Source organism: Eulemur rufifrons, chromosome 27 (assembly GCF_041146395.1).
Source record: "Eulemur rufifrons isolate Redbay chromosome 27, OSU_ERuf_1, whole genome shotgun sequence".
Lineage (NCBI taxonomy): Eukaryota > Metazoa > Chordata > Mammalia > Primates > Lemuridae > Eulemur > Eulemur rufifrons.
Window position 1 is genome coordinate 14,729,490 of NC_091009.1, and position 24,144 is coordinate 14,753,633.

Here is a 24,144-nt window from a genome sequence, read left to right on the forward strand (position 1 = left end):
CTACACCAGGGATCCTACTGAAATATCCCCGAAAAGGATGCGCACCCAGGAGGTGCCAGCTCCTACAAAGTCCCCAACTGGGCTACTTCCTCTGCCAGGCCTTGATGGCTCTGTACTCTGTTATTAATTGGTTACGTCATTTTTAAAATGGACATGTTTATTGTGTTGTGTCACTAGAAGGAGTCAACACTTGGACAGACAGTGGCAATTCTTTACCCTGTGCTTCACAAACTAACCAAAGGCTTTAATTTCCTTAGTTTTCTATTTAGGAATATCAGTTCTCTCAATAAACAATGTCAAGGGTTGCAATTTTAATTGAAAAGCCATGACTATAAAGCATTCTATTTTTAGCCAATGGCTAATCCAGTTTCAGTTATTTTTACTTGTATCCATTAAATGTTCTTTTCTTAGATAAATATTATCCACAGATTCTAGCTCCATCACCCGCAGTGACAAAAGTTATGGGCATAAGAACAGCACGGAACCAGGGAAGAGTTACTAGCAAGAGGGTCGCAGAGAGATTCGGTTGCTATGACTGACCAAAGATATCCTACCTTTAGCAGAAAAGGTTTGTGTTTAGCCTTCAAATTATCTCAAGAATTATGAAACTGGAAGGACTCAGCCTCTGCTTCATTTTTATACAAGATTAAAATCAGTATTTAAATCAGCAGGAAAAAAATAAAAGAAAAAAGTTGAATTGCTCAATTCTTTGTAGAAACGAACAAACATACAAAACTTCTGGGGGAGTTTACATAGGACTAGATTAACTGTGTTGAAACAAATTCAAATGAATGGACCACAGATGGCATAAGCAATTAAATGCTAGAAAATGTAGGGTAATGAGTCTATGAGAGTGTTTAAAAATCTGGAACCACCAGCAACACACCACCCCACCCCCAACCACCACCACTGTTATCCTCAGAAGTCATATGCTGTGTAACATGAAGGAGAAGGTGGGTTGGTGGAAACAAGCCAGGCAGAGACCCAAATCATCGGAACAGAACTCACAGCCACATCAGTGAAAAGGCGCAGGTATTTCTACAACATTAGGACAACAGAATCAGTAGTAAATGCCATGATTCTTTCCCTGTACAAGACTGAGCTTCCTACAAGGTGGCATCTTCTATCTAATGTTGTAAACTTAGTCTACCTTTATTCCTTTCTTTCTTTTTCCTCTGTTTTTATTCTTTTTTAAACAAAAGGCAGTTCTCAGAGTAAATTTAAGCAAACAATCACAATAACGACAGAATTAAGGGAAACCAAGCAAACATGAGAGTCAAGCTTTGATCAGTTATATAGAAGCCATAAAGTAACACCATAAAGATGCACCAAATCTTAAAAAATAATATATGAAGACATTTAATATTTATGCTGCGTGTGTGTGTGTATGTTTAAGAGAGAAAGAGAGAGATTGATAAGTGGTAGCAGGAAACTAGGGGAGCATTAGATCTTACTAAAATTTTTCTTTTGTACAAGTGGAATTAGCAATCAGAGTGAGTCTCCGGGAGCAGTAATGCCAGCAGCCAGGATAAATAGTGTCAAAGAAGGTTTAAAGACATTGTGTAGGGAGAAGGATAAAGACCAGGACACCTAACCATAAAATTTCTTGTGTCCCTAACAACACAATTATAAGTTTAACTACTGTTGTCTAAAATACAACTCTGTAATCATGGTCCTGCGGGTTCCATATTTATTCTCTCTCCATGGCCTACAGATTCAATTTGTTTAGTATGTAGGGAAACAGAAGACTTTAAAAAAAGAAAAGAAACCACCAGCTCTGCAAAGTTCTCTGGAATCTGAGAAGCCAAGTAGTCTTTTCTGCCTTGTTCATGGTGAGCCTAAGTCTCTAGACATGACGCATGAGGACGCCTGGATCTGGTTTTTCTGCAGGGCCTTCTGATGGGAAAGCAGGCATTTGCTAGCGGACGTGAAGGAAGCCTGACCTGAAGTCCCCCGTGCATTTCCCCCAATGAGAAAAGGACGACAGTGACCCCAGAAAGCCAGAAGGCTTTTGCTGACCTGTTCTTTGAAACCAGAGCGCCTAAGATCATGCCTGCCAGGACTCCGCCTCTGGTCCACCCACCCCAACCCTCCCTCCCACACCTACACTCACCCCCCACCCTCTTCCTTCTGCTGCCACAGTTTCTGTTCAGGTTCAGGTCCTCATCCCTTTCTTCACCTCATTACCACCAAAGCTTCCTCCTGGGTCCCCATGCTCCAGCCTAGCTCCCTTCCAATGCATCTACTCTTCAGCTGTCAGTCACCGTTCTAAAACGAAATCTGACCATGCCACCATGCTTAAAACCCTTCATTGACTACCCCAGCAAATTCCACAGCTCAGCAAACCGGGTTCACAGAGACGTGGCTCACGCCTTTCCCTCTTCCCAGGCCGAGCCTCACCCAGGAGGAGTCTCATTTCAGGGCTCCCTGCCTTCCCACAGGCTGTGCTCTCCGGCTGGAACACTGGCCCCCAGGGGCCCGCACCCTCAGTTAACTCCTCCTCATCCGTCACCTCTCCGCTGAAGGGCCCTGTCCTCTATGCAGCCTACCTGGACCACCCACCCCTCACTCCCATCTGATTTAGATGCCACCCCCCCCCCCAGGCTCCCCTAGCAATGGTCTCACCTACCACAATACACCGTAATTAGTTTAACTTTCTGTCTCCCCCACTCACCCGTAAATTCCTTCAGAAGAAGGTTTTATTTTACTTTGTATTCCCAAGGTTTAACATGGTGTCTGGCACAAAGCAGGCTTTTGATGAATAAATGAGTGCTATCGAAGGAACAGGCTCAGAAACAGATGACACGATCACACAATGCCGTGCAACAGCAGTGAAGGAGTTCCCACTGGTGCATTCACTAGCGAATGACCCAGAATCTGCCAACAACCCCAGAGAACTCCAGATCAACTCTGGAGAGACAGCCACACCCATCTGCAACCCAGACCCGGAGCTAGCTGAGCTCCTCTAATGGAATGAAGCAACATTTATTATCTTTCTCCATTTAACCAATACTTCTCTTGCTCTGTTTACAGGAATCAATTTTTTTCTGTAAAAATGTATGTGACGGTACAAATTCAAATGCTTTACTTATGTAGTGTATTTCTGGATATTTTAACGTAAAATATATAAAACAGTCACACGATTCTGATTATTGAGAAGGGGGAAGCTTAGAGAGATATGTATACCGTGGAAACTAAAATCAGCGGGATAGGACAGGGGCAAATTCCAGCTAAGTGCCCAAGTGGAAAGGCACAGTATTTGCCTTATTTCTCTCCTTTTCTTTCTAAATTTAAAACACCAAGAGGCTTTTTCTTTATTTCACAGAAATGAGAATGAAGTATGTTTACAATATTGTTTTAACAGAATGTATACTTTTAAGTATAAAGGGTTAATGTGTCTGTTATATCTACGCCATTATGTATTTGCTAGGAACAGACACGTATTTGGAACGCAACTGGGCTTTCCCTGGATTGAACCGAAATGGATATTCTTGATTACATGCTTCATATTCCTTCCACAGATCCCAAAAGACTTTCAAAGCAGTGAAAGGACCCAATGCAATAACAATATCTCAGGCCATTGAAATTTACTGCATTTTCTTAATTGGTAGGCTACTCTATTATTGCATTAATTATTTTAGAAACTTGTTCCCAAGGTCCAAATGAAAAAGTCTAGTTGGTTCATTTACAGATGATTGCTACATTTTGAAACCTACTTTCTAAAATCTAAATTAAACATTCCAGCAGACACAAATAATGCAACCCAAGGGCCTGTTTTCCTAGATGAAAACAAGGATGACCAACTGTAAACTATAGGCTCCTCTAGGGCTTATCTCCTTACAATTCTAAAATCCCACCCCTGAGCTTTCCAACCACACATAATTGTTGTGCTTGCCAATACTTTTTAACTCATGCATTGCCTTTCTTTCTTCGACATTCAGCAGTAAGACAGGGACAGCTGGACCTCCTGGTTTTAAAGGTACTGGGAAATTTTTACTAAGATGAACAACTGCTACCTTTGTTTGTGCCCTGCTTTGTTCCAGAAAGGATATAAGACATCTATAATCATTACCTAACTGAATTTTCTCGCCCCAATGCCCCTCTTCTTTTCTTTGTAAGCTAACATCTTCATGCTGATTTTGTTTTAAATGAGAAGCAACCAGACATTGATATTTATCAGGCAATATTAGTCCCCCAAAGAAGGATGGAGCTTGATCTAGTCATTCAGCAAACATTCCCTGGGTTTCTGCCAATTCTATGGCCACAGTTGTGAGCTCACGGTTTAGCGGGGGATACAAACAAACAGGCAATCACAACAGAGTGAAACAGAATGACAGGGACAGTGACAGGGAGAAACAGAATGCTTCTGGCGCACACAGAAGGGGCACCTGATCCAGACTGGGGTGATTAGAGAAGGTTCCTAGAAGTGAAGTTAGCTGAGAACTTGAGGAACTGTGGGCCGTTTGAAGGCAACGTGGATAGCAACGCCACGGAAACGCCAGGTAGAGTCCATCCAAATAGCATATCCGAGTGAGAGTCAACGTCTCAATCCAGATGTGACAAGTGGTTATCTGACCACTCTGCCCACAGAACCCACAGATTGGCCACAGTTTGCCCAAACACCAGGTTCTAGAACAGATTTCCAGTTCCTTTTATCTCTAAATATATTCTGCTTTCTCCTGTCCTATTTCACTCTACCAGTCTCTCCCAGCTATCAAGTATTTGAACTCAGTCCAGCAAACATTTACTAAGAGCCTACGTGGGAAATGGCGTGATAACAACTGGACACAGGGAAGGGAGGCACTGGGGCCCCACGGCAAGGACTGCATGACCACAGAGTGCAGCACTGAGAAAAGCCACGTGACTTGGCCATTGGCCATTCCACTGCCCACAAATTTTGCAGAGGTGATTTAGCACTAACAATTTGTGAAACAAATATCCTCACTTTGAACTGACCTTAGTCTGACATATTTTCTGGACCCTGAGTCTATCATATTCTGAAGATAACACCATGAGTTCTTCACTCCAAAGCCCCTTCTCGAGCAGCTGGACTCTTCTGTCTTTTTGAGTAGTCTTCCTAAAATGGTACATTTACTGCTTTCAGAATACACTGTTATTTTTTTAACTCATTTCTACATGTCACTGTCAACGTCTAACAACAATACTGGGACCAAAGATAAATAACGAGTTTTGACCATTTGCTCTTCCATAAATCATTAGGCATTCCACAAGCTAAGTGAATGCTTGGGTGAAATTACTTTTTAGTGCCTCTTCCAGTACGGAGATTTGATGATTTTATGACATAAAGGCAGCCATTTTTCTTTGATAGCTGTAGGTAGGTAAAATTATCCCAGCCTAAGATGCTACTGGAAAGGGAAAATGGGTCGGCATTTCAATAATATTTGGTTTTTCAAAGTCACCAGCATAACCTTGCTGTCAATGGGCAAAGCTGCAGCTGCGTGTCTAAGTAAACCAAGCCTGGGCCACACTTGGTTGTATATTTTACAACCAAAGACAGAGGGTTTTACTTCAAAAGACCAACTGAACAGAAAATTTAACAAACAAAATGAAAAAGAATGACCTAAATGTTTTGGACTGCATGATACTTCGCATCTTTGGATGTATAATTATTTTGTTATCCTTCCCAAAATTGAACCGTAATTATGTTTTGAGATCTAAGTGCTATAAAATACAAAAACTGCACTTTCAGGTTTTTAGGCTTTTTGAAAAAGCATTAAAGACGTATAACAAGACTATGCCCACCCTCTTGCGCCACATAACCTCACGCACGTCTTCGCTGCACCAGGCTTTACACATCCAAAATGGAGAGTTTATCAATAAGATACACATCTTTGCAACAAATGTCTCAATTTGTAGCTCAGGTTATCATTCAGAACATAAAGAAGACAAGAAAGCCACATTTTTCAAGTCCTTCACCAGTTGCAACAGACAGAAAAAAAGCACACCATAAGCATCCTCACTCTTTTGAGTCAATGTTCTCTCCTACTACTGTGGAAACAGCCTTAAGGTCCCAGGAACCTCTTGACAGCAAGGGGCTAACCATCTGGGTTCAAATCTGGCATGTACCACTTCCTAGCCGTGTGACCCTGGCAAGCAATTTAACCTCTCTTGGTATTAGTTTCCTCATGTGAAAAAGAAAAAAAGAGAGAGATAATCATAATTCCACCTTCCTCAAGAAGGTTGTTGTCATACTTCAATAATTTCCTCACCTCGTCTCAATCACAACTTTACTCTAAAACTGGTTACTTAGAAGAATTTTTTTTTTTTTTTGAGACGGTCTCACTCTGTTGCCTGGGCTGGAGTGCCATGGTATCAGCCTAGCTCACACCAACCTCAAACTCCTGGGCTCAAGCGATCCTTCTGCCTCAGCCTCCCAAGGAGTGCACCACCATGCCTGGGCTAATTTTTTCTATTTTTAGTTGTCTGGCTAATTTCTTTCTATTTTTAGTAGAGACGGGTCTCATTCGTGCTGAGGCTGGTCTCGCAATCCTGACATCAAGCGATCTTTCAGCCTCGGCCCCCCAGATTGCTAGGTACTTTGGAGAATTTTTAAAGGGTTACCAGAATGTAGGAAAACAAACATGGGGAAGCCACTTGGTTCTAAAGACAAAGGTTCTATAATTGCTATGGTTCATCTGAGTTGCATTTAATTAAGTCTGGAATTTTCAAGGACAAAAACAGAGCTTCCCAACAGGACACCTAAAAGAAGGAAACAAGTGGGATTAGAGTTGCAGAGTTCCTAAGAACTGGTTCCTGAGAAGTAGGGTGGTAGCAGTAAGTCACACTTTGTTGAAATGAGGGAGAGGGAGAGAGATTCCTCCATCAGGTAGAGCTAGCTTGGCCTCCTTCTCAATATTTCAGATCTATAGTTAAGTCCATGATGAACCCACTCTGAACTCCATACATATTTGGGAACATGGGAAGAGAGGGAGAGAAGAGAAGAAGTGGAATCCAGTGAACAGAACAGTCAAAGGGAATTACTAAACAAATGTGAACATCTAAATGAATGACAGTTTATGTATTTGGGGGCCTACAGAGGGAACCCCTCCATTTCCCATGACGTACTCATTCACTGCTGCTGTATTTAGCTAAAAGCTACAACTGTCACCCAAGCAACATCAGTCTCATTAGAAAGAGAGGAACAATTTGCCACCAAAAATTGTACCAACCCTTTTGAAGGCACCTGGTTCAGAACCTGTGAATCTTTCTGAAATAGCCAGACATGCCAAACCACATCCAGACCGCATTTAAATAAAATACATACACACACCCCCCAAAAACAAAGTGATGACCTGTCAGAACTCCAGTTCTGCTTTCCCTATCGGGTCTGCTGGTGATGCACATAATTAATTTCAAAATCATATTCCGAGCAAACTAGCCGCTTGGTAAGTGAAGACCTCTCATCGTCACTGGGAAGGTTCCACACCTGCCGATGTCACCAGTCTACAGCACTAGTGGGCGGTACTCTGGCCCAAACTACAGTAGCAGGAAAGGTCTGAGCGGAAGTAGCTGGGGAAGCCCAAAGCAATGACTGAATGCCTGTGTCAGCAGACCCATGGCAGGTGAAGGGACTGCTGCTGGCCATCTTGCCTTAAACTCTGGAGTTACAAGTCACACACGGCCTCTAGTCTTAACCTGAGGCCTTGGGCAGTTTTGTTTCCTGCCCTCTTTCACACTCCACCTTTGAATGCTAATCAAAATATTCTGAATTTTCTGAGACTGGAAGCCAGTAAAGATGGAATGCAAGTGCGTAATCTTCATCTCTGAAGCTCATCACCTGTAAGTGCCTGAGTGTGGCTAGAATAAGGCCAGGGACACCACGCTCCATCCCCTCTATTCAGCCTACCATTATTTTCTTTCTCAAGGCTTTTTTCTGTCACCTCTCACCGCTCTTTCTGAGAGTCACTTCTAACTCCAGACCAAGAGTTCCTTCATTCTTCCTCATGCTGATGTTTGCCCAAGCAGTGAGCCCATCACCAAGCTTTCCACTTCTCACATTTCCCTTATTTGGGATGTGTTGAAGGATCCACTAGGCAATGGCTAAGAACTCGCATGACCCTACCTGATATTTTAGAATCTCAGTGAAAAAGAGTCTTGTTAACAGAAACAAGCATTTTTCCAAAGGCCCACCACTCTATACACTCTACACACACTAAGCACTAAGCCTGCCTCCTTCCAGGCTACAGAAAGGAGATCGCAACAGGAAACCTGCCACCCCTCAAAGGAGGCAGACTTGGAATGGTCTGTCCTCTGAGCATTCTGGGTGCCCCGCAGGGGGACAGGAGTAGGGCAGAGGCTGTCAGCATCAGTGGGCGGAGGGCAGGAAGGGAAGAGGGTGCCATCCGGGCACAGCTGCTTTCTGGCTCTTGTCTAACAGAGTGTTGCTCTCTGGCCCTGTTACTCTGTGTGTCATTTTCTGCCACTTCGCCCCCAGTCTATTTGCCAAATACCTCAAGATGTTTCTAAGAGGTTCTGATTTATTAACAAACCTAGGGAAGATCCTTTGGAAAACATTAAATACAAAAACAGACCTGTACAGCTAGTGCAAACACTTGGTCATTAGCATTTTCCTTTTTAAGGCCAAAAGAGGGAGAGGAAAAAAAAAAAAAAAGCCGTCTCTGCTAAATAATAATGATATTCACAGAACAACAGACACTGAAATTCCAAAGTTCACAATCTCTCCAGCTTTACTCACCCCTAGCCATCTTGCTCCTTTATTGGCAGCCTGTTGAATCTGGACTCTTTTGAGGGTGACATGGTAAACAGCTCCTTCCTCTACCTCTTCACCCCAGTCCTGAATCGAGCTCTGCCAAGGATGGGATAAAGAGAAAGAAAAAGAGTATTTTTTTTTCCTCTCCACTAACCACAATCTATCCCAGCTGCTTTGCTGCTTACAACAGCACTCAGGGCACGAGATGGGCTGTTCAGAATAAATATTACAATCAGAGCAACACAAGACACATTGCGATAGGGAGAATGCTGAGATTTTCTTGGCCGGGAGCCCCTTCCTGTGGTATCAGGATCCCCGGACTTTTCCATTTAGTTATTTTTCCTAGACTTGCTCACATATCTTAAATAGTTTTTTAAGTCTCTTTTTTCTTCATAAGGAAACTATGGTTTAGATCTGATTAACTTGTGCCCTTTAAGTAAAAAAGAAAAATAACTCCTTTATAGAAAAAGTGTGAGTACTTTTATAAGTGGCTCAGTCATTTGAGCAAACTAGATGTTAAACTCAGACGCAAACAAGTGTTTAAAATGCCAAGAGTCCTCCTCACTCCCTTGGAAGTTAAAGTGGTTTGCTTGTCTTTCTCTCCACTTATTGTTTTGGAGCCCAAAAAGTTAGCGGGGGTGGAAAGTTTTTATTTCCGTAAAATAATCTGGCAAGTGCAGAAAAAGCAACACATCATCATGCAGCTTCAGCCGAAATGTGTGTAGCAATCCCTGGATTTCCACGTCCCCCGGCTAAAGCTGAGTTTTGCGTTCCAGAGCCGCTGGGGCGCAGGGGCGCTCCGCGGGACACCCAGCCCCACGGTTCCTTCTCCTGCAGAGTTCTGCTCTGCTGACGGGCATCTGTCCCCGACACGCCACCGGCACCGGCACGGAAAGTAGTAGGCACCGCTTAAAGGGAGAAGCCACGCACGGAGGGGGGTTACAGAGCAGAGCGGGAGGGCTTGAGCTCACAAGCGCGGGGCGGATTGCTCCGTCCACGCCGGGGGAGTCCAACACGCGCCCAGAGAAAGCGGGAGAAGATTCCCCACCGGAGAAGCCTCCGGGGGAGAAGGCGGAGAGCTCGCGTTACCATTTTAGCTTGCCAAAGCAATTTCATTCTCAGCTTTCTCTCCGGGACGGGAAGGCGGCATGATGCGCCCGGCTCCGCGGCCCCCGCAGCGTCTGCCCGGCTCGGCCCCGCGCGTCCCGGTCCCGAGCGGCCGCCGCGCACAGACACGCGCCGCGCTGTCCCCGCCGCCGCCGCCGCCGGCGCGCGCGACTCGGGCCACAAAGGCAGCGAGCGAGCGAGCGAGCGAGCGAGGAGGAGCAGACTCCTCCCCACGCCGCTCCGTGATGTAAGGCTTTCCTGTTTGTGCTTGCGAGCGCTCGCCCTTGCCTCGGCCGCGCGGATAAAGTGAGCACGGAAGCCTTGCTCCGGCTCCGGCTCCGCGGGGGACCGGGGAACAGCGCTTTCAGTTCTGTCGGGTCTTCCTCGTGGTCACCAGGTGCCAAAACAGAACCGCGCGTGGGATGCGGGGTGTGAGCGTGTGCGTCTAATCCTTCCTTCGCTCAAAGAAACAAAGGAAGGAGAAAGGCAGAAAAAGTTCTCTAAGTTATCAGTTTTGAATTTAGAATAATGAAATCAGAGCGACCCCAAGGAGAGCAACAATACTGGAAGCCAGGAAGTTTTTCCTTAGGACAAAGGATAAGGTCAGAGGCTGCCCGGATATTCCAAAAGCCATGCCCAGGGGCCGTACCCCGTCCCCATGGGCACACTACCAACAGGAAGCCGCTCTGGACTTCTCTGTACCACCCGCTATGATAAGGCTCAAGTACGGGTGGGGAGGGGACACACAGCATGGAAGGGTTGCAGGGACCCACAGGGCCCCGGAGGTGCTGAGAGTCTTGGTGCGGAGCCACCATGGGCTGGGTTGTCTGAGTTGGAGGGACACAGTGGGATAATAACCTCGGGGGGAAGCTCTTCACAAGACGACTGCCAGCAGGAGTTTCATCATAACGGAAAGAGACCTGCTTTAGGGACAAAAGATTATTACATTTTTCAGATCCAGTTTGAATAAATCAACAGCAAGAGATTCCTATGATAATGCAGTCAAACTTGGCACCTGCCAGAATCCCATGCCAATTACAAAAGCTTTAGGGATCATGCTTTCCATACTATCCACCCCTAAATGAATTTAATCACCTTTAAATTAAAAAAAAAAAAGTCTCCCACTAATTGTCATGCTAAGGCATAGGCTGGACTTGGGCTAACAGTAAATATATCCCAAGCCGAAAATTTAAAAATCAAGTGCACTGATGTTCCCAGGAGAACAGAATAAATGACAGCAAGGGTGTGCATCAAAGAAAAACAAAAGATGTGAAGACGTTCTCAAGTCACTCAGCCAAGTTACCTTCATACAGCCGGAACCTACAGGGCTCAGTGACTGTTACAGAGAGGAAAATGCTCTTTTTATCAAGCTGAAGTGGTTGTCTCTATAATTTAAAAAAAAAAAAAAAAAAAAAGCATGTAGAATAGATCTTTCCGTGATGACCAGGACAGAGTGTTCCTAGGAGCCAGAGGAAAATCACGTGGGGGCCCCACCTCCTTGCTTGTTAAGCCATCCTCAGGACCCCAGGCCCATACCTAGAGGACCTATTATTCAGTGATCCTGACGACCCCAAAATGCAACTGAGTTCAGCAACCCGTAAGATTAATTTCACCACTACTTAACCTAATTTTTGGCTATAAACTTGTGGATGACTGAAAATTTTCCACTTCAGGGATATTAAGCAGTTTCTTCAACCTCACCCCTCCCAGGAAGCCTTCCTGGATAGGATAGCTTGTAACTCACAAGGCCCCACTCAGGTTTCAGATCTGCACACACTCCTCTCTAGACCACCAGTTCCCTGGCTGGCCACCTAGTGTGCAAAGGGAAAAGCACTGGCTTTGAAGCAAGTGGATCCAGCTCCAAATTCAGGCTTACAGTAAGAGTGAACTTGAACACTACTTTCCTGAGCCTTAATTTCGTCATCTATAAAATGGGACAAACATCTACCTCAAAGAGTTTGAAAAAGGATTAAATGAAATAATGTAGGCAGATCCTCTAGCACATGATAAGAGATCAAAAAAATTCAATTCCCTCCTTATTGCACTTCCTCTCAAATTGTATTTCTCAGACTCACTGAAAAGTTGTGTTATGTGTTCAATGTGGGAAAATCTGAAATGACATCTTCTCATCAAATTACTTTTAAAATTTCAGAGAGGGTTGCCAAGAACAACTATTTGTATTTATACCTGATACTGTATGCAATTTTGTACAAATGTTGTTCTGCAAAAAAAAAAAAAAAAAAAAAAGCTTGCTTTATACTAGACAGAACAATCCAGTGTTGCAGTTTGCACATTTTTAATATTTATTTTAAAATATCTCACCTGCAGGCAGTTTAGTCTGTATTACCTTATTACCTGTAACCTTTGGGTTAAAATATTCCTGTTCAGTATGTGGGAAGGATAAACCAATAAGCCTTTTATAACTCGGTTTGCATTTATTTACCAGATTAGCCTGCCCGTGACCTAGCAGAGTCCTGAAAGAATTGGTAGAGTTTTGTTAAAAGGAGATCAGCAATGTTTTGTAATTTTCAATGTACACGACTTTCATCTCTTCAATTAAGTTTATTCCTGAGTATTTTATTCTTTTTGATGCTATTGTAAGTGGGATTGCTTTTTTAATTTTTCAGATTGTTGTTGGTATATAGAAACACATTAATTTTGTATTCTGCAATTCACTGAATGTGTTTATTCTAGTAGGGTTTTTTGTTGTTGTTGTTGATACAAATAAATAGAAAGACATCCTGTGTTTATAGATTGAAAGACTTAATATGTTAAAATGTCCATACTACCCAAAACTACCTACAGATTCAATATTCCATATCAAAATCTCAATTGCATTTTTTACAGATAGAGAAAAAAAAATCCTAAAATTCATAAAGGACTACAGGGGACCCAGAATAGCCCAAGCAATCTTGAAAAAGAAGATCAAAGCTGGAGATCTCACATATCCTGATTTCAAAACATATTACAAAGCAACAGTATTGAAAACAATATGATACTAGCATAAAGCCAAACATAGACCAATGGAACAGAACAGAAAGCCAGAAACAAACCCAAGCACTTAAGGTCAACTGATCTTCGACAACGGCGCCAAGAGTATACAATGGGGAAAAGATGGTCTCTTCAATAAATGGTTCTGGGAAACCTGTATATCCACATGCAAAAGAATGAAACTGGACCTTTATTTTGTACCATACACAAAAATCAATCCAAAATGGATTAAGACTCAAATGTCAACCTGAAACTGTAAAACTCCTACAAGAAAATTGCTGTGGTTTGGTTTGTTTGACCCCTCCAAATCTCATGTTGAAATTTGATCCCCAGTGTTGGAGGTGGAGCCTAATGGGAAGTGTTTGGGTCCTGGGGGCAGATCCCTCATGAATGGCTTGGTGCCATGAGTGAGTGCTTACTCCATTAGCTCCCATAAGAGCTGGTTGCTAAAAAGAGCCTGGCATCTGCCCGCTCGCTCTCCTGCTTCCTCTCATGCCATGTGATCTCTGTACATGCCTGCTCCCCTTCACCTTCCACCATGAGTGGAAGCAGCCTGAGACCCTCACCAGATGCAGAAGCCAGTGCTATGCTTCTTGTACAGTCTGCAGAACCATGAGACAAATAAACCTCTTTTCTGTATAAATTATCAGTCTCAGATATTCCTTTATAGCAACACAAATGGACTGAAACAAAAATGTCGGGGAAAAGCTTCATGACATTGGTCTTGGCAATGATTTCTTGGATATGACACCAAAACCACAGGCAACAAAATCAAAAATAGATAAGTAGGACTACAAAGGAAACAACACAGTAAAAAAACCAACCTATGGAATAGGAGAAAATATTTGCAAATCACGTATCTAATAAAGATTTCATGCCCATAATATATAAGGAAATTCTACAACTTAATAGGAAAAAAATAAATAACCGAATTTAAAATGGGCAAAAGACCTGAATAGACATTTTTCCAAAGAAGACATACAAATGGCCAATGGCTACAGGAACAGGTGCTCAACATCACTGATCATCAGGGAAATGCATATCAAAACCACAGTGAGATATAACCTCACACCTCTTAGGATGGCCATTATTAAAATAGCAAGTGTTGGTAAGAATGGAGAGAAAATGGAACTCTTGTACAGTGTTGGTGGGAATCTAAAATGGTACAGGTGGTGTGGAAAAAATATGGAGATTCCTCAAAATATTAAAACTGGGACTACCATATGATCCAGCAATCCCAATTTTGAGTATTTATGCAAAAGAATTTAGAGATACCTACCTTGAAGAGATACCTGTGCTCCCATGTTCACAGCAGCATTACTCACAGTAGAATGGAGCAAACTAAATGCCCATCAGTGGAGGAATGGATAAACAAAATGTGGTATATTCATACAATGGAGTAGTATCCAATCTTAAAAAAGAAGAAAATCCTGTCATATGTGACAATATAGATTAAAACTTGGGGACATTTTGCTAAGTGAAATAGGCCACTCATAGGAGGACAAACGCTGTATGATTCCACTTACGTGAAGTATCTAAAACAGTCAAACTCTTAGAAGCAGAAAGTACAATGGTGGTTGCCTGGGGCTGGATGGAGGGAGAAGTGGAGAGCTGCTGTTTAGTGTGTACAGAGTTTCAATTATGCAAGATGAGTAAGTTCTAAAGATCTGTACAACATTGTGTTTATAGTTAACAATAATGTACTGTTAACACAGTACATATTTAACACATAAAAATTTGTTAAGAGGGGAAAAGGGAAGTCAGAAAAGATCTATATTTAAAGCATTAGGCTGTTGCTAAGGAATAACTGTGTTGCCATATTGGTGGGCACTGACAGTAACAATAGAAAGGTCCTAGGAAATAAGAGGAAAAAGATATGGAAGAACATTAAACTGGGAAGAAAAAAACTTTCTTGCCTTACAGTTTCACCATGGCCAATAAATAAAGAGCAAATGCAAGCAGATGGTATGTAGATTTTTAAGAAAATCTTTATAGAAATGGAAATACATAGTTTATATCCTCCATTCATTCATTCATTCATTCACTATTCATTGGTCTCTATGAAACCATATTTTCCTAGATTTTATTCTACCTCTCTGGCTGCAAAAGAAAAGTAAAAGATATAAAAATTAGACAGAATGTACTCATATATGTTGGGTGACATGGTGTAATACTCACATGCCTGGATAAATGATAGGACATTTGGCATCTGAGTTTAAATTCCAGCTCTAGACAAGTTGCCAACCAAGAGTCTGACCCTCATTTCTCACATCCTTATTTTCCTCATTTGTCTCTTTTCATGCTTATCATGGAGTTAAATGAGATACACTATATAAAGCACAGTGCTTGGACATAGGAGGCATTGACTAAAAATGCGTCTCCTTCTCTCCCTACTCCCACACCATTTTCCTTTAATGTAATCCTGTATTTGTTTACTGCTTCTGGTTTGTAATCTGCATGTTCTTTTTACTTTTGCCTGGGTAATAGGTTACTGCATGACAGAAAAGTAAGGACAGTATAAGTATAACGGACATTGTACTTGGAAATAAGTTCTGAATAAAAACTTGCCTTACAAACCATACATATGATGAGGCGTTAATATCCAAAATATATAAAGAACTCATACAACTCAATTGCAAACTAACCAACCTGATTAAAAAATGGACAAAGGACCTAAATAGACATTTTTCCAAAGAAGAAATACAAATGTCCAACAGCTATATAAGATACTCAACATCACTAATCATTAGGAAAATACAAGTCAAAACTACAATGAGATATCACCTCATACCTGTTGGGATAGCTACTATTTAAAAAAAAAAACAAAAGAAAACAAGTGTTAGCAAGGATGAGGAGGAAAGAGAACTCTGGTACACCTTTGTTGGGAATGTCAATGTCCAGCCACTATGGAAAACAGTATGGCGGTTCCTCAAAAAATTAAAAATAGAACTACCATATGATCCAGCAATCCCAGTTCTGAGTATTTATCCAAAAGAATTTAAATCAAGACCTCAAAGAGATATCTGCACTCCCATGTTCACTGCAGCATTATTCACAATAGCCAAGATATGTAAACAACCTAAATGTCCATTAATGAATGAATGGATAAAGAAAATGTGAAATATACATACAATGGAATATTGTACAGCCTTAAAAAAGAAGGAAATCCTACCATTTGTGACCACATGGATGGACCTGAAAGAGAATATGCTAAGTGAAATAAGCCAGACACAGAAAGACAAATACGGTCTGATCTCACATGTAGAATCCAAAATAGTCAAATTCACTGAAGCAGAGATTAGAATGGTGATTCCCAGGCTGAGGGGAATGAGAGAATGTGGAGATGATAGTCAAAGGCTACAAAGTTTCAGTTATACAAGATGAATAAATTCTAGAGCTCTATTCCAGGTATATAGCACAGAACCTAATAGCTACCACTACTGTGTTGTAAACTTAAAATTTTCTGAGAGGGTAGATCTTATGTTAAGTATTCTTAACACATACACACACACACACAGACACACATGCAAATAATAATATGATAATAATACAAGGGGCCGGAGGAAGTTTGGGGGGTGATGGATACGTCTATGGCTTTGATGGTAGCGATGGATTCATGGGTGTATACTTATCCCCAAACTCACTACATTGTATACAATCAATATGTACAGCATTTTACATGTCAATCGTACATCGATAAGGTTTAAAGAAAAACTTGTCTTAAAGATGGCAATATCAGCATAAGACGGTTAAGAAATGGGAAGACCTCAGTTTTGTCATCCTCAAGCTCAATGCTGGACTATATTGTTCTATGCTCAATCAAAAGTTCAGAGGAAAACAGTCCTAAGAGGACAATAATAACAACTATGTGAAGAAAGGTAACTAAGTGAGAGGCAGGATTGCCATTTCACACCATGGTACTACTGAGTATAAATTGCCTCTACCTGCCTGTGGCCATTACCTAAACAGACTGATTTGAAAAACCATTCCCACTCACTGGTAGTGAGTGAAATCGACAATAGCCATGTTGCAATATTTTATTCATAAACTATATCTTCAGCTATCTGTAGATCTGTAAAAAAAAAAACTTTTGGAGGAGGACATAAGCAAATAAATCTGTTACTTCTTGATTCCCTCCTCCAATAATATGAATGTCTTGTGAAAATGCACACTACTTAATCCTTTCAACATCCCCATGGAAGTCTTCTCCTTATTCTTCAGGCTTGCGAGCTGTGTTACTTACCAATTAACTGTCCGTGTTCAGCCTGCACTATCAGCTGGGCACCCTGCTAGAGTTGTTTCTAGCTATGGTAACTGGGTTTGCCCCATTCACCTACTTTTTGCTTGACCTTTCAACCTTGCTTTGCAAAGGGTAAAGAGCCAGTCATGCTTGGTTAAATGTGAACAGTCCTCTAAACACTCCTTACATAGTAGACAGTTGCTTCCATTTTCTGAGGGACCAAACTGATTTTATTAATTCTCACGGAAATACTATAAGGTATGAATTAAAAATTCTCAATGCTCTGTTATTAGGTTCTTACATTTAGGCAAGCCAATTACAAGCCAATTTTAGATAGATCTACTACAACCAGAGGAGTGGCTGCCCTAGGGGACAGAAAGGGAAAACAGAAGAAACATAAACAAATAGCACCCAAGAGATGGCGGGCCAAAGGCAGAGGGCTCCTCTGGCCATGATGGTGAACACTTTTCAACTAATGGTTTACCAGTTGTTGGTAGTTATTCTTAATGGTTGATGATGCTCTCTGGAGGAGGAAGTTGGTACTGGAATACTATTTGTAACTTGGGCTAATGAGCATTATTACCTCATCTAACTATAGATTTCTGTAAAAGAAAAAAGGACAGCCAGCCAGAAATGTGTTCACGTGGTTGAAAAGATTAAAACATACAACAACCAGCTCAGACCTAATGCCAGGTTGTGTGATATACAATGAGACATCTGCAAAGTGGGAGATGGGTGGCCTGATGCCATGGAGGCTTTGACCAAGATTTGAGAAGGTGTCACTGGGCAGTTAGCCAAATCATATCTTTTTTTAAGGACTAAAGGAACTTCCTTTTTCCATAATAATGGCATTGAAATGGTACTGAAAACCCAGATAAACTAGAACTCATATATATATATATATATAAACTAGAACTTCATATATATGTTCTACATGTGTGTATATATATATATTTTTTTTCTACCTATGCTATCTGGGCTCCAGCCACCCCAGTCCTCTTTCAATGTCTTGAACATATCTGGCTCTCTCCTTTCATAGAGCTGTGTACATGTGGTTCTCCTTGTCTGGGACATCCTTCCCTTTTCTCCTCTCTCACCTGGGTTAAATACCTGTATTAGATTCTCTCATGGCTCATGGCACCATGAGAGAACATCTGCTCTTTGTAGCTTCATCAGTTTTAATTTCACACTTAAATTGTATAATTATTTATACATATATAATGGGAGAAACATCTGTTTCTCCCATTAGTCTGTAAACTCTATGAAGGCAGGGGTAATGCCACTTTTTTCTCACCATTGTATTCTAGCACCTGACACAGTGCCTAGCACATAATAGATGTTCAATAAATAACTTGATTAGATATTAATAGATGGACAGATAGATGCTATGCTATTTTTGTTTTTGTTGTCTGGGCTTTTTAAGTCTTAGCCATAAAATCTTTGCCTAGACCAATGTCCTGAATCATTTCCCCTGTGTTTTCTTCTAGTAGTATTATAGTTTTGGGTCTTACATTTAAGTCTTTAATCCGTTTTGAGTTGATTTTTGTGTATGGTGAGAGATAGGTGTCTAGTTTCACTTTTCTGCATATGGATATCCAGTTTTCCTAGGACCATTTATTGAAAAAGGTGTCCTTTCCCCAATGTGTTCTTGGTGCCTTTGTCAAAAATCAGTTGGCTGTACATGGATTTACTTCTGTGTTCCTATTCTGTTCTATGTGTCTATTTTTATACCAGTATCATGCTTTTTTGATTACTGTAGCTTTGTAGCATATTTTGAAGTCAGGTAGTTTGATGCCTCCAGATTTGTTCTTTTTGGCTATTGGGGGTCTTTTGTGGTTCCACACAAACTTTAGGATTTTTTTTTTCTGTTTCTGTGAATATCATTGATATTTTGATAGGGATTACAGTGAATCCATAGATTGCTCTGGGTATGGTCATTTTAACAATTAATTCTTTTTTTTTTTTTTTTTTTTTTTTGAGACAGAGTCTCACTCTGTTGCCCAGGCTAGAGTGAGTGCCGTGGTGTCAGCCTAGCTCACAGCAACCTCAAACTTCTGAGCTCAAAGGATCCTCCTGTCTCAGCCTCCCGAGTAGCTGGGACTACAGGCATGTGCCACTATGCCCGGCTAATTTTTTCTATATATATATTTTAGCTGTCTATATAATTTCTTTCTATTTTTAGTAGAGATGGGGTCTCGCTCTTGCTCAGGCTGGTCTCGAACTCCTGAGCTCAAACGATCCACCCATCTCGGCCTCCCAGAGTGCTAGGATTACAGGCGTGAGCCACCGCGCCCGGCCTCATTTTAACAATTAATTCTTCGAATCCATGAGCATGGGATGTCTTTCCATTTGTTTGTGTCCTCTTATTAATTGCTTCCATCAGTGTTTTACAGTTTTCATTGCAGAGGTCTTTCACTTTCTTAGTTAAATTTATTCCTAGGTATTTTATTTTATTTTATAGCATTTGTAAATGGAATTGCTTTCTTGATTTCTTTTTTACCTATCTCATTATTGATAATGAGAACTACTACTGATTTCTGTATGTTGATTGTGTATCCTGCAACTTTATTGAATTCATTTATCAGTTCTAAGAGTTTGTTGGTGGAGTCTTCGGGTTTTTCTATATATAAAATCATGTTGTCTGCAAAGAGAGACAATTTGATTTCCTCTTGTCCAATTTGGATGCCTTTTATTTCTTTCTCTTGCCTAATTGCTCTGGTTAGGTCTTCCAGTACTACAACAAATAAGAGCAGTGAAAAAGGGCATCCTTGTTTGTGAACAAGATGATTCTGATACTTGTCCATAGGTTAGCTTAGAATGCAGAAAGCACAGAGAAGAGGCTATAACAAATATTAACACTTAGGCTGAGTAAGACAATACAAGAGCTTTGAAATAAAGAAATGAATCTGAGTGATATTTGGGAAAAAGAAATGTTGCAACTTGATAGTAGTCAGCGTGCTGCAAGTAAATGAAAGAAGAAAGCAAAAAAAAAAAATTGCAAGGTTTAAAATTAGGACACTGGGATTGTGGTGGGGACATGAAAATAAAGAGAAGGGCATGGTGGCTCATGCCTGCAATCCCAGCACTTTGGGAGGCCGAGGCAGAAGGATCGCTTGAGGTCAGGGGTTTGAGAGCAGCCTGAGCAAGAATAAGACTCTGTCTCTACCAAAAATAGAAAAAATTAGCCAGGCATGGCAGCATGCACCTGTATTCCCAGCTACTCGGGAGGCTGAGGCAGGAGGATTGCTTGAGCCCAGGAGTTTGAGGTTGCAGTGAGCTATAATGACACCACTGTACTCTAACCTGGGTGACAGAGTGAGACCCTGTCTCAAAATAAATAAATAAATAAATAAATAAGTAAATAGAAACTGAGAAGGGCTTCTGCTTTGGGAAAAATATTATCAGCTCAATTTTGGGGAGAAAAAAAATAGAGATATTGAACAGTAATGGAAAGGAGAGATAAAGACTAGAAATGAAGAAGGTGAGTTTTACATTAGTACATACATGAGAAGTTGTTTGAAACCATGAATTCACATGATTCTTTCTTTAGTGGAAAAGGAGCACAGTCTAAACAGAATCTCAAGATGCACCCAGCATTGAAGAAGATTAAACAAAAATAACTAGAGAGAAGAACGAGAGGGAAAAAAGATCAAGGAGAGCTTGAGTTATGAAAATTAATGTCTTAAAGTCAAACACGGAAACATCAGTCTTGGAATACAGTCAATGGACTTGAGAATACTTCAGATAAGAGATTTACTTTCTACCATTATCATAAGATGCTGCATATATTTTGAGAGAGCCTTTTCTGTTTAAAAACATTCGAAAGTTTTGAAAATTATCACCAGTTATTCTATTCTATGACACTCTTCAATAAAATGTAACCAAAGTTAATTGAAACTCTTAGTGTGGTCAGTTACATAACACTAGAATTGCTGAATAGCTTAAATGCCGTGTTTTCCCAGAAATATTTGTCTTTTGGATGAAACCAAGAATGGAAACTTTCTGCCTTAAAGGAAAACTTTTGAGAAGGTGGAAAGAAAAGAAAAACATATATAATGGAAATATAATTTTAATAAAAATTAACCAAAATTCTACAAATATGGTAACTACTCACACAGAGACACACAAAAACACAAAGAAAAGTGAATTTTACCACTTCAGAGAGTCGATTGTGGATTGTATATCAATTAGATAATGTCTTTTTAAAAGTCAGAAAATATCTCATATATTGCCTTTGCCAGGAACTAATTTAGACAAATCTTTGGTTCTTGTTATTTTCCTGTTAAATTGGCAGAATCGACTCATAGTGACCCACACTAATCCTGTTTTGTCTAAGGCACAGAGTGAGGTCTACAGAATGAAAATGTTTAGTTTGGGGTAGGGGAAGGGGAGGAGTAGTTACCCTGATTTATTCAGCTTCTTCTGGACGAGTGAATAGCGGCTACACTAAAAGGCTGCACACAGCTCTTGTCCCTGCCCTGATTTTTCTCCCCTTTTCCTCTCTCATCTCTCCTTTCCTCCAGGGATCATGTGTCTGTGTGTGTCTGCACTGTGTGTGGATATGCCGTGGGAGGGGAGAACCGAGAGAGTAGGCTGGCCTTTATTTCAAACCTTACTCATAAGACCTAATGATTTCTCTCCAGAATAACACAACAGAAAGGCATTGTAAAAAAATAATGATGCAATGGTAAATTTTGTGGCAACCTTATAGCCAAACAAGTAGTATACTTTTTCTTATAGCCAAATAGGTAATGTATTTAACATTGTTCAAAGAAATTTCTCTCTTACGACTTGCTAGGATGCCATTGTGTTCAGTTAGTGTGTCCTGTGCTTCCGGAAAGTAGACCGCCCTGCTTGGCGGCTGTAAGACCTTAGCATGAGAACCAGCTGGCATTCTTGGCATACATACCCGACCCGGGCTAAGTTTTCGGTCTTCCCCACCTGAGAAGGCTTGGGGTTAAGGTATGGATTGGAAGAGCAGTGAAATTCTTCAATTTAACTAGTTCTCCAAATCCATACCAGACTCCAGCTGCCCTACAGTCTCCAGAAGGTCCTAGCATCAGTTCAAGCACCTAAGCGAAATTAAATTGACTTTGAGTATAGGTTCCATGGATTCCAGGACAAAAGTGGGCCTCCTAGGATTTGTGGCAGGGAACCTTGGGAACCAGGGCATCATGCTAGGATGGTGGAGCAGTGGGATAGAAAAAGCCTGGTTCCGGCTGTTATCCCACAGAGCACAGCTGCCATACCCATCCACGACTGCCTATTTCTGGGCTGTGTTGGGAGAGAGAAACAGAATTACTTCTTGTTTAAAGTAGTGTAAAGTTGGGTCTCTGTGATGAGCAGCCAAACCTACATCCCAATTAATATGACTGTTAAATAGAACAGAAATCAGGAGAGGTAAAAGAGTCACTTAGCCAAAGGCTAGATTATAATATTCTAAGACTTACTCTGATATGCTCTGGTTCTGAAATTGTTCTGGCCTTTACCTATTTATTATTATGTAATGATATTTATTCTGCATCCCTTATATATCAGGCACTGTGCTGGGCATTTTAGAACCAATGATCAACGAGACAAGGCCTTGCTAAAAATCTAGATATACAGGTACAAGAAGCCCAAAGGACCCCTGGGAGATTCATTGCAAATAGGAAGACACCACGTCATGCAGTCATCAGACTGACCAAAATATCCACGTTCAACAAGACAGACCTGGTACCTGCCCCACAGTGCTAACGGATTAGATGGAGAAGCAAAGTGCTTACATTACGGTATGAGAAATGCCGACAGAAAAGTTGCTCTGGGAAGCACACAAGCCAAGCCTTTGAGACCCAGGAAAGCCTCCCCAGAGAAAATGCTCTCTTAGGCGAGATCTGAGGATGAGTGGAGTCAATCAGGAGTAGCAGAGGCAGGGGAATGGGAGGAGGAGAGTGCAGTCCAGACAGGGAAAATGGAACGGAGGAGAGGACCAGGAGCTGGAAGGATCATAGATCAAAAAGAATCCTAGACGCAGCCCTGTAGTTCACAAACATGCCAAATAGGCTGATACTGCGCATTTTTCCCAATAAAGAATAGTGCTATATTGTCTCCTCTTGAGGACTAATTTGTCTTACTAGTATAACACACTAACTGGATGTGCGTCCCTCGGAAACATGAGGTATGTTTTTGTTTTACTTCTTCACATAATCCCATAATCCCCCCAATAATACTCTGTCAAGGGCCAGGTAAATAACAACTATTTTAATGACCTCAACAGAACACATACTTTGTGTGAAGTGCTGAATTATCCCTACTGGTCTAACGTAAGGGAGGTGTGACGGTTAATTTTAGGTGTCGACAAGTACCTAGATTAAACGCCGTTTCTGGGTGTGTCTGGGAGGGGGTTCAGCGTTTGGAAGAGATCAGCATTCGAATCTGTGAGCTCAGCACGGCCAGGGGACTCGGTAGAGTAGATGGCCCTCCTCAGTGGAGGGGGACTTCACCCGACTGCTGAGGGCCTGAACAGAACAAAAGGCAGAGGAAGAAGGAATTTGCTCCTTTTTTTCCTGCCTCGCTGCTTGAGCTGGGCCATCTCTTGTCATCTTCTCTCATGCTTGGCCTGGGATCTACACCACTGGCTCTCTGATTCTCAGGCCTTCTGAACTCAGACTGAATTGCACCGTCAGCTTTCCTGGGTCTCCAGCTTGCAGACAGCAGATCGTGTGACTCCTCGGCCTCTGTGATCATGTGAGCCAATTTCTCATTTCTATATAGGTATATATATCTACCTATCGTTTCTGTGTCTCTAGAGACCCCTGACTAATACAGGAGGCAAACAAGGGAATGGACAAAGTAAACAGGCAAGAGGGAAGGGGGCGGTTGTGGGTTTCTGTCTTAGACTGTTTTGTGTTGCTATAAAGGAATACGCGAGACTGGGCAATTTATAAATAAAAGAGGTTTATTGTGCACACTGTTCTGCAGGCTGTGCAAGAAGCTTGGCACCAGCATCTGCATCTGGGGACGGCCTCAGGCTGCTTCCACTCGTGGTGGCAGGTGAAAGGGAGGCAGCTTGTGCAGAGATCACCAGGTGAGAGAG

The 24,144-nt window shown here is 41.6% G+C and overlaps 1 protein-coding gene across 4 annotated transcripts in view; it reads right to left on the reverse strand.

Annotated features, from left to right (window-relative positions):
* RGL1 (ral guanine nucleotide dissociation stimulator like 1) overlaps nucleotides 1-24,144 on the reverse strand; it is a 220,252-nt gene that overhangs the window by 103,271 nt on the left and 92,837 nt on the right. For 2 of the 4 annotated variants that reach the window (XM_069459692.1, XM_069459690.1), the window contains exons 1-2: nucleotides 9,821-10,019; nucleotides 8,717-8,827 (exon numbers count right to left, since the gene is read on the reverse strand). The exons of 1 other annotated variant lie outside the window; for it this stretch is intronic. In XM_069459692.1, the coding sequence (XP_069315793.1) occupies nucleotides 8,717-8,827; nucleotides 9,821-9,847 (138 nt within the window). In that variant the 5' untranslated portion in view covers nucleotides 9,848-10,019. Of the gene's footprint in view, nucleotides 1-8,716; nucleotides 8,828-9,820; nucleotides 10,020-24,144 lie in introns of those variants that run through there. One more of the 4 variants, XM_069459689.1, reaches the window with a different exon arrangement.